This window comes from Misgurnus anguillicaudatus, unplaced genomic scaffold (genome assembly GCF_027580225.2).
Source record: "Misgurnus anguillicaudatus unplaced genomic scaffold, ASM2758022v2 HiC_scaffold_34, whole genome shotgun sequence".
Taxonomy (NCBI): domain Eukaryota; kingdom Metazoa; phylum Chordata; class Actinopteri; order Cypriniformes; family Cobitidae; genus Misgurnus; species Misgurnus anguillicaudatus.
The window spans coordinates 2,545,224-2,556,589 of record NW_027395284.1 but is presented as its reverse complement, the minus strand read 5'-3'; the positions used below and the strand labels follow the sequence as shown (position 1 = coordinate 2,556,589).

The following is an 11,366-nucleotide window of genomic DNA, read 5'->3' as shown; positions in this document are numbered from 1 at the left end:
AATTATCCGATTTTTTATGAAAGTGAAATATTCCATTAAATGAATGAATTGTTTATTATATTGTTATTAAACTGTCTTTTATGTGTTTCAGGCTCTATAAGAAAGAGGTACTGGAAAAACTGGTAGAGCAGTGTGTGTCAAAAGGCTATGTTTTTCAAATGGAGATGATTATCCGTGCTAGACAACTGGGCTATACAATTGGAGAGGTCAGCATACTTCTGTCATTTCCTATTTTTTTTGTAAAAGTCATGATCATCTTGTTTTTATAATTTGCTTATTAATGTGTAATTACATAAGAATAAGGCAATTTTGCACAATTACTATAACATCTGTTCTGTTATTAGTTTGTGCATGTATTAACTATTTGTAGTACCTAGTCTTTTATTATATGCTTTACTGAATTGATGTTTTATGTATCTGTCACACAGGTTCCTATTTCATTTGTGGATCGCGTTTATGGAGAGTCCAAGTTAGGTGGAAATGAAATTGTGTCGTTTGTGAAAGGATTGCTCACACTGTTTGCCACTACATGACCTTTGACCTCATTTGGTTTTGTTTAGCATTCTAATGTATGATCAGTGCTTATCATCATTGCAATGCACCTGACATTCATGCTCTCTGAGGAATTAATGACAAAATGTTAGTTGCATTTCTGTGGCTTTTTGCCACAAAATCCACAGATATGAAAGCACACATGGTTAGATGTTAAAAACAAGAGCTTTTGTATGGATTATTTTGCTTTGACTGCTTTATTTGTGTCTTGGATCATTTTGGTTTATATTTTGAAATAAACATCATAGATGTTAAAAAAAGTTAATACATTTGTGTTTTACATTGTGAGATATCCGTATTTTAGAATATCCGCTTTAGAAACATTTTTATACCTTTATATAGTGCAATAAAATGTCTTTCAACATCTTTTGGATTATGCAGTTAATCTAGCTACATAAGATTTGGGACATCGTGTGTTGATAATAACAGATGCAAACCAATGCTGCTTAGTAAAATGCACTGAAATTCGTCCAGTCACTGGAAAACCATACGGTATACCTATGAGTCATTTCCGCGTGGTTGACATTAACCCCTAATGATATTTCCAAAAGAAAAAATTGTTTCCTCTTCTCCATTGGTATACAGTGTGCAGAACACACTAGACGAGTATGTAAGACACTTCTCAAAATGAGTTTGATGCCCCGATCATCAAGTTGAGTGCATAGGGACATGCATGGTGGGGCAACAACTCCAGAGCTCATGGGCCAGAGGCTGGGTTGAATGTTTATCAGTGCTCAAGGGCCAGTGGGTGGGGAAATCACCATTGCTCAGTCTGCAACCCCAGCACTTCACATCCAGAAGTAGTCCCGGTGAGTTACAGCGCCACCACCTGAGCACATACTACTGCTCAGTGGGTACTGAGGCACTGTATACATCCGACTCTCTGCGGGGTTAGATACCAGATGCAGAATTGACGCAGACGCCTCCATCCAATCAACTTTCACCAGGTGGCGCCCCCTATTGGTGTCATTTAGGTAACTATTACAGCACAATTGAATAAAACACCATATGCGCAAATAGACACCCTTGTGGGAGTCTCTGTGAAATTCAGGTAAGCAATTAAATTACTTTATGACTACAAATTGATTTGATGGTCGCCCGGTACCTCTCCCCACAAATTCCCAGACCCAAAATATGTCTGTCGGCACAAAGCTTTTTTTATGCTAATCAAACACGCATGTCACTTCCGCCCCTTTTCACACGCCATTTTGGATCGTGTAGGTACTGGACCGGGTCGTATTGTTGTAAGTGGATGGCGGATTACGTTAATTGTTGTCAATTATATCGTCATTGCGCGTCCGTGCATCCATCGTGAACCCAGCGGGCGCTCGGTGTCTCGCTCCCTTTCTCTATGTTAATACCCGCTCTCAACCAAAGCCACTACAGGAGCCGCTAGATGCAGCAGTTCATCCCCGCCAGACAGACAGCTCTGGGTCGGCCCGTGACAGGAGTCGAGCTCCCTCTTTCGGCGTGGTGTGTCCGCCCGTAGAGCGGACGACGAGACGCTTGGAGCGCGAAGAAGGGAAGTGAGATCGCGCTAGCACAAAGCGGGAGCCCGGGTCAGGTAAAGTCTTTTCCAGCAGCGTGTAAACCGAACCAGAGTAAACAATAAGCAGGCTAACCAGTTAACAGCAGACCTCAGGTGGAGAAATCTAGCTGGTCGCGTGTGTCATGCAGTTGCTGCACGTTGATGCGATGCAGGCTGGACGCTGCAGCAGGTCGCAGATTAAAGGAAAGTTTCCTTGATGTTTGGACAGTTTAGTGTAACTGAGAGGCTTTGAGACAGGCGGTGGTCTTTATCATCCACAGACTTGGATTGTTTTGACAGTGAGGCTCAATAAGGGTTCATTGTCAACTAAAACGTAGTGCTGCTATCAGCTCAGCGCGTGCTGTTTTAATAATAATAATGTTTATTCATTTTGCACTTTTTACTAGGTTTTTATTCAGTGGATCTCAACCTTTTTGACTTTATTAATCTTTGTCCACAACAATATTTTAAGGACCCTACTCACTGTTTCTACCTAGTAAAATATTCAAGAGCTTGGCATGGCTAGAAAGATGTATTATTTATTATAAAAATAACCAAACACTAATAAATATCTTGCTTTTTAGCTCTTTAATGCTATTTAATGCCATTTTAATAATTTAATGCCCTCCACTTGAAAAAATACTGTAGTATACTTTAGTGTTTACTATAGTACACTAGTATACAGCTAGTATACTACTTTAGTATACTATAGAATGTACTACAATTTATCAAATCACTTTAGTAAAGTGTTGTTATTTCTATAATACATTACAGTGCCACAATTTACTACAGGTTACTGTGGTAAATGCTACTAAAGTATACTTTAGTGGTTTTCATGTGGACCCCATGGAGGTTTTTTGAGGCCCTCAGTGGGCTCTGGACCCCTGCTTGACAAACACTGCCCAGATCATGTCAATAGACCAACGTGCGACTCATTGCTCACTAAATGGTCATCTGATCTGTGTTGTTTTTCTCATCGTTGTGTTGTCCCCACCTGATTTGTTGTTGCATTGTGTAATTTATCATAATAGGTGATTATGCCTTTGTAAACAGACAGTGCTGTTTTTATATATTTGCCAACATTTATCCTTTGCATTCAGGTAGTTGCAGTATAGAAATAATGAATCATTTTTATGGCATGATTCGAACTCAAAGCCATTGGAATTGTATTGATTGTGTTGGACACCTTATGTTTATCATGTTGTATTTTGTCCACAAGTATAACTCATACAATACTACTTTTTCAGAACCGTTTGTTTGGTTAGGGATGAGCAGATTGCATTGAGATCCTGAAAGGGGGTTTCATTTCAAGACAGGCTTTCATCTCTGGCATTCTGTTTAAAATGAATTGTTTATCTCATATTTGTAGATTTCATTTGTCCATACACAAACACATCTTTATAGTAAGGAATCAGCTCCACCTAAAGCAGACTGCAGATGTAGCTTTCACACTCGGGCCTCTGCTGCTACCTCAATAGGAGGCGCCATTCCAGGGCTATAATGCAGAAGACAGCACAAAAAAGGGAGCGGGAAAGGGCAGGCAGTACAGGGAGAGGCTTATATAACATGGAGGGTGAACTGTCCTCTAGCGCCATCTATAGAGTCAGGGAGAAGATGAGGAACGCCTTACCCAAAGTGAGAGAGCACCCATTGCTGATCCTTGTTTATGCAGGGTTTGCTTGTCATTGGTACAGCCAGCATCTGGCTCATGACCTTTGATGATCTCTGACCTCAATACAGTGGTTTGTAGTGAGTTTTGATGTGAAAAAGAAAGATTTAGGCCTCTTAGACACAGCTTAACTGGATGTGTGTTAGTTTTTCGGTTTTATGATCATTTTTAAAAAGCATTAGTAAGCTAGCTTTTCTATTCTATATTTAGTATGCAACTCATTAGCCCAGGCTGTAAAGAGGTACTTGACTTGTTTGTTTTGCTTTAGGCCATTACCTCACCTTAGTGACCATTTAAGCATGTGACGATAAACTAGGGACTAAATACTACAGACAGTATGTTCATGCTATGGATTGGGTTGCCAGTTAATGGCCAGTCTGATAGGATCATAGTAAAATGAATTACTAGATCTAGATACTACACCACATAAAAAAAAAATTATCTGGGGGTTCATTCAGATGATTGCAATTCAAAACGGGTCATATATGAGATATATGTTGAACAACAGTTAGGGCTGTCACGATTATGAAATTTGGCTGACGGTTAATTGCCTAATAAATTGTGGCGATTAATTGCCTGTTTTAGGGCTTTAAAGGTTATGACGATTAATTGTCCGTTTTATTGCTTTGCCATTTTAATTTTTCTCATATTTTTTGTTTGTTCATGAATTAATTTTCACACTTTGTTGTGATTGCACAATATTTAATTTAAATAAGGTACACATGGCAGTAAATAGTAATACACATAACACATATTTTAAAAGTTATTATTTAATGCATATATTTTTTTAAAAACTGAAAATTCTTCATAAGAAGTAAAACATAATAAAGTATATGAAAAATAACTGAAAATAAAAATGCAATCAAAATAACTTAACCAGAACCGGCCTTAAAGGTGCAGTGTGTAATTTTTAGAAGGATCTCTTGACAGAAATGCAAAATAATATACAAAACTATATTATCAGGGGTGTATAAAGACCTTTCATAATGAACCATTATGTGTTTATTACCTTAGAATGAGACCTTTTATCTACATACACAGAGGGTCCCCTTACATGAAAGTCGCCATTTTGTGCCGCCATGTTTTTACAGAAGCTCTTAACGGACAAACTTTTTTACTAAGTTGTCTCTAGTGATGACATGTTTGTCCGGTGGCGGCTATCGTAGCTTCTCTATGTGTTTCAAAAGCGAGGGGTGAGCCGTGGACTAATCCGTTGGTTGCAATTCGCAACCTCGCCACTAGATGCCGCTAAAATTTACACACTACACCTTTAAATAATAGCCAATTCTACTAAGGCCATATTAGACCACATGTCTGTAGTGGCTGCAAAAAAATCAATTCGTTACATATCCTTAAGAATAGCATCCTTCGGTTCCTTGAATTTGGAATTGCTGTTTTGGAAATGAATGTTTTTTCCTGGCAGTTCATACTGCTTATCAAAGTTTTGCAGCAATTCTTTAAATGGCGTTTCTTCCACTGGATTGAATGGCTTTGCAATGTATCGCGTTACACTGTCAGTTAAGAGCGCCATCAGATACGGTCTCAGATACGGCTCCCCTTGTGTTTTTTAGAGAGATGTGCAATCATCGCGGTGATCTGAAATCACCGCGATGAGGTTGAACATTTGCGATGAGACGATTATTTAATAATTGTGACAGCCCTAACAACAGTGACGTTAACATATAACAATATGGTAATAACATTGTAATTATCATGAATTATATTTGATGCATATATGAGGATCCAAATGAATTAATTTATTAATTTGTTTCTAGGTGGGCAGAATGTTTCAACTCCCAGCCAACAACCTCACCAGTCTAAGGAAAGCTAGGAAAAATGTGAAAAAAGTGCTGGGTGACATTGGCTTTGAGTTTTGCAAGGAGCATATTGATGTAAGTATATCAGATTTTTGGGCTACACAAGTTAAATGTACCGTTAAATGCCTTAAATGTACTTAAGGCTAGTGCTGTATTAGGCAAAATGACTGTTTGGTTGAAGCTTTTAAACTTTTGTCAGGGCAAACCTATATTGAGAATCTTACTTCTTCGAGAAATCTTAGATTTAGAAAAATGTTTTCTAGATTTATATGGAGTTGCACTAATTTTTTAAAATATGCTTGCAATGTCTCTTTGTAAATTATCTCTTTTTATAAATAAAATAAGACTTTTATGTAGCTTTTGATCTTTTTGTAATGAGACATCATACCATGTTTATTTTCACTCTGTGCTGCTGCTTTTCTCTCTCAGGACTATAAAGACTTTGTTCCCAATGAGTTCTACATTAAGAACACCACATGGGACGATGTGTGCATGTGGGATCCCTCGATGACCAAATCACAAGTGAGTAATTTCTAAAATCATACTAAATCAAAGCAGAATCTTTTCTGTTTTGTCAGTTTTCCTGACTCATTGTCGTCTTTGTCTTCTCAGGAGTACCGCTCGAAGCCATTCTGTTGTTCAGGATGTACATTCTCCTCGAAATTTTTTTCCGCCTACAAGAGTCACTTTCGTAATGTGCACAGCGAGGACTTTGAAAATCGCATTCTCCTGAACTGCCCGTATTGCACTTACAATGGAAACAAAAAGACTTTGGAGACGCATATTAGACTGTTTCATATGCCTAATGTGGTTCGGCAGAATGCTGGAGGACTTGTGGGGGTCGGCTTGAAGGACGGTGCACGCCTGGATAAAAAGCGTGATAATGTAGAACAGGCGGTGTACTATTGTAAGAAATGCACTTACAGGGACCCACTATATAATGTCGTCCGGAAACATATCTACCGGGAACATTTCCAACACGTAGCGGCACCATACCTGTTTAGGCCAGGTGAGAAGGCGACACCACCCAATGGGAAAACAGCAGGTTCTGGTACGGGGACAGGGAGCAATGCCAGTTCCAACAGCTCTACTGGTGGTGCCAACAGCACAAGCAACGCCATCCACTGCAAACGATGCCTCTTTATACCACGCACTTATGAAGCACTTGTGCAGCACGTCATTGAAGACCATGAACGCATTGGCTATCAGGTGACTGCCATGATTGGACATACCAATGTAGTGGTACCTCGGGCAAAGCCTGTAATTATGATGTCTCCTAAGGTTCAGGGGGAGAAAGGCGTCATTGGTTTAATGGCAAAGGGTGCAGTAGTGACACCCGGAGTGAGACCTTTATCCGCTCAGCAACTGAGTCGAATTATCATTCCAAAAGGAAGTTTGAACTCAACTGGCCTCCTGTCAGGTGTTCACATGAAACAGGGTGCGTTTGGTCTTAAGCCAGGCCAGAACATCGTAGGACAAAAGGTGCCAATGCCTCAGCAGTCTCAAACACACAAACCTCAAATTACTGCCAGCAGTCTGCGCAGCGCCGTCTCCGCATCACCCTCCACCGCTATACTGAAGATTCCTCAGCTGAACTCGCGCGTTCAGGCAGCGGCTACAACCGTATCATCATCTGTTACCTCTAAGAAAGGCAACTCCGTCATTGGCACATCTTATACTCAAAAATGGAAGATCTGCACCATCTGCAATGAGCTCTTTCCGGAAAACGTCTACAGCTCACATTTCGAAAAGGAGCACAAAGCTGAAAAGGTGCCGGCGGTGGCCAACTACATAATGAAAATACACAATTTCACTAGCAAGTGCTTATACTGCAACCGATACTTAACCAGCGACACACTTCTTAACCACATGCTGATTCATGGCCTATCCTGCCCACACTGCAGAGCCACGTTCAATGATGTTGAAAAATTGGTGACGCACATGCGAGCGGCGCATCCCAACGAATCCGTGGGGCCACGTACGGACTCTCCCCTTACTTTCGACCTCACACTTCAGCAGGGTAATCCAAAAAACGTCCAGCTGATCGTCACCACTTATAACATGCGAGATGCTCCCGAAGAATCTGTGGCATTTCACGCCCAAAACAACACGTCGCCTTCTGAAGTAAATAACGTCCCAAAGATGCCTCAAGATGCCTCAATAGACGTCATTCCAACACGGACTATGACCCAAACTGCTGTACCTTACAAGAAAGATGTCGGAAAAACGCTTTGTCCTCTTTGTTTTTCTATTCTTAAAGGACCTATCTCCGATTCTCTAGCTCACCATTTACGTGAACGGCATCAAGTTATACAGACGGTTCATCCCGTGGAAAAGAAATTGACCTACAAGTGCATCCATTGCCTCGGTGTCTACACTAGTAACATGACCGCTTCCACGATCACCTTGCATCTAGTGCATTGCCGCGGGGTAAGCAAAAGTCAAAACGGCCGACCCTCTCCGTCCCCCAGAGTTATGCAGGCCCAAGGCGCTGGACTCAAAAGGGCGGGTTTAGCAAACTATGACCAAACTGAGCCAAAGAAAAAAAGAGTGGAGACAGATGACCAGCCTAAGCAGAGCCCGCCAACATCAGCTGACAAACAAGAAGACACCGTAGTCTTCGCCTTAGACCCAAAGGGTCATGAGAATGAATCATACGAAGCACGTAAAGCTTTCCTTACTCAGTACTTCAACAGGCAACCGTACCCGACTCGACAAGAGATAGAGAAGCTTGCGTCCAGCCTCTGGCTTTGGAAATCTGACATCGCAAGCCACTTCTCGAATCGTCGGAGAAGATGCACGTTTAACTGCGAGACACTAAACGTTCGCGTCTTACTTGGGTTTAAAATGGAAGAGGTTATACGTTCGCAACATCCCATGAACTTTGACTCAAAGTGGTATTTTAAGGGCCACGAACATGAACGGAGTAGTCGAACTTCTAGAACTCGCATAGGCCGATCTGCGAATGCCATTCGCTTGAAACAAAGAGCTACAGCCAATGGTGACCCGCAACAAAAGCAGACGTTAACAAGGATGGCTGCCAAAGCCTCGCTTTACGCAAACGGAAATGATTTAACAAAGAGCACCTTAAAACCAGGAGCACTTGTCGATTCAGAAGCAATCGCTGTGGACTCGGACAGTGATAATGAAAATGCTGTTAAACAGTCAGGTAGTAGTGAAGAAACACAGATCGATAATACAGGTGATGGGAGTGATTCTGACATCAAAGACAAAACCCACGCTGAAAACGGTTATGGGCCGATAGACGTGTTAAGGGACGGCAAAAAGGAGAACGCCAGTCAGGTATCACATACAAGCTTGAACAATCGAAATCTCAGAACCAAGCAACAGGTCTAATCCCAGGACAGGGTTTTTAAAGTGCACATCTACATATACTTTTGCATAATTTTTAACCTACACCAACGACGCTGCCTCATTGAACTTTTGGACCTTGGTTACAGATGGTAGCTGTAAGGATATATTCCTTCCTCATATCTTAAAGCCATTTGAAAGGCAAAAAGTCATATTTTGCAGTTGTAAAGTATGAACATTTCGATTCTGAAGCCAGGGGGTGGGCGCTCCATAGGGAAGGAAAATACCGAACATGCACCAAACATGATCTGCCTTTAGTTTCTTTAACGTAAGCAGAAACATTTATGTCACTAATGTGTTTATTAATGCCACAGGTATGTTAACATAAAGAAAAGGTAGTGTATATTTGTACAGTGTTTTAAGGAGATGTGTAGGTGTTCCCGCTTATTAAAAAAAAATGGTTATACTTTTTTGTGCTCACACTTAACAGTCTTATGTTCTACATTGGTTCACATCGGATGTGACAATGGATGTGGCTTTGGTGGCTGTTTACGTTTATTTAAAAAAATGTATAGCATTTTGCTAAAAAAATATATATATATATAAGTATAAAAATGCAATTTGAAAAAGAGCATAATCTCTTGCTTTTCTTTTGCCTGTTTATAATTGAAGTATCTTTTTTATAAATATATTTATCAACCTGTGTTTTACGTTAAGTGCAGCTTTCATCTACGCCTGGCCTAACCTCAGAGAGAACGGCAATTTGATTGACCACTGTAGCATTGTGTTTAATAGACTAAACTGTGTTTGGTTCAGCTTCTGCTGAATGCAATTTTTTTCCTCTTTCAACAGTTACACTTTCTTTATCAAGATGGACCCTTGGGTTCAGTCTATATTCACTTTATTTTGTGTATGTTTAAATATGTGACCTCCAGTTTATGTTTTGTTTTTCCCATTTATTCTGTTTTTGTCACTGTAAGCATTTCTGAATAAACTCTATTGTGTTGTCCTTTTCACAATGCTTCTAACCCGGGCCAGACTCTAGTGTCTTTGTCTTTTCTTTCATAAGGATGACTTCATTTATTATTTGAGTAATCTGGTAATTACATCTTGCAATTTCTGCTTTGACTTTAATAAAATTTGAGCGTCCATGTCTCAATAACCCTCACAGCATTTGGACACAAGGATTCCTCAGGGTTCCCACGAAAGTTGAAAATATACACATAGATACAGGTCATGAAAAGTGCTTGAATCTATTTCATGCTAGAAGTTTTCTGGAAAAAAGTCTATATTATTCCCTGTGTAGTGTAGGATAATGTCATAAAAATTCTAGACTTTTTAAGCACACGTGCTAAACTGTTTGCTTTAAATGCTTACATCTTCTGTATGCGAATGTTGATTCATACCAAAATGCTTTTTTGCATAGTTGTGTTTGACACACGAAAACATCTCTGGTTACGTATGTAACTGTTGTTCCCTGAGAAGGAAACGAGACGCTGCGTCTCCCTTGCCATACTTCCTGCGTCCCTGTAACGCCGACTATGGCAATATTTCAGATAGCGATATACTTCCTGGCTCCCGCGTCACTCTGTCTTTGTCATTAAACCTCACCATTGGTTGAATTTAATGTACACATTCAGACGCACTTACCCCTGGAGGCATCCCCAAAGTGTCACCGCAGTGACGCAGCGCGAGTTCCCTCAAAAGGGAACTTTAACAATGTATATTAAAAGGTAAGACGATGTAACCTTACTCTCATTTGAAATGTGTCCCCACATTTCGTCCTTGAATTTGAGGGTATTGGACCTGGAAAGTCCTTCAAAGGGCCTTGAATTTGAAGTTAACTAAGGTGTGGGAACCCTGATTCCTGTATGTTAGAGCAGGGGTTCACAAACTTTTATTTTAAGTTCCACCTAGATGGATATAAACTTTATTTAGTCTAGACTCACCAAAATAAATTTGTAAATGAAAACAATACACGTTTATTCTAGGAGTATGTAAAATGTAAGTGTAAGTTTAATTGCAAAATGATTTTTTTTTACCTCAGAGTAAAATATAATTGCTATTGCTATGTTAGAGGACTGTGCTACCTGTAGTGCTCTTTCTGTTGTAAGTGGTAAAGGTCTATAAGTCTGTTATTGTTTTATTGCAGCGGTACCCAAACTTGGTCCTGGAGGGCCTGCAGAGTTTTGCTCCAGCTTGCTTTAGCACTGTGAGTTTCTAATGGGCTGCTTCAGTTGTGTTTGATTAGGGTCGGAACTAAACTCTGCAGAACATCGACCCTCCAGGAACCAGTTTGGGTACCCCAGACTATTAGCATTAGTTCTGGTGGAGAAGAGAAATAAATGTATAATGAAATGAAGCCATTTTAATGATGTGTAATATTTTGAGTTATGATGAGGTAATAATGTGCCAACTTTAATTTTTAAAACTTGAAATCTCATGGACCATTTACAGTCAATGGGGTTTTATTTAAGCAGCAGCTACT

The 11,366-nt window shown here is 40.1% G+C and overlaps 1 protein-coding gene and 1 long non-coding RNA gene across 2 annotated transcripts; both read left to right on the top strand.

Moving 5' to 3' along the window:
* The first annotated feature begins 12 nt into the window (after positions 1-12).
* LOC141363364 (uncharacterized) lies at positions 13-817 on the top strand. Its single transcript, XR_012368874.1, has 2 exons — positions 13-206; positions 429-817. It is a non-coding gene; the product is annotated as an uncharacterized lncRNA (long non-coding RNA).
* A 931-nt stretch (positions 818-1,748) lies between these two features.
* Positions 1,749-9,917, top strand: LOC129430733 (activity-dependent neuroprotector homeobox protein). Its single transcript, XM_055188236.2, has 4 exons — positions 1,749-2,116; positions 5,525-5,641; positions 5,996-6,088; positions 6,179-9,917. Exons 2-4 carry the CDS (start codon positions 5,534-5,536, stop codon positions 8,921-8,923), a joined length of 2,946 nt encoding a protein of 981 aa, XP_055044211.2. The 5' UTR covers positions 1,749-2,116; positions 5,525-5,533; the 3' UTR covers positions 8,924-9,917.
* Positions 9,918-11,366: the final 1,449 nt, after the last annotated feature.

Coding starts and splice junctions, on each gene's coding strand:
- LOC129430733 (XM_055188236.2), top strand. CDS start 5,534: ATGTTTCAACTCCCAGCCAACAACCTCACCAGTCTAAGGAAAGCTAGG. Junction 5,642..5,995: donor TTTGCAAGGAGCATATTGAT/GTAAGTATATCA, acceptor TTTCTCTCTCAG/GACTATAAAGACTTTGTTCC. Junction 6,089..6,178: donor CCTCGATGACCAAATCACAA/GTGAGTAATTTC, acceptor TTGTCTTCTCAG/GAGTACCGCTCGAAGCCATT.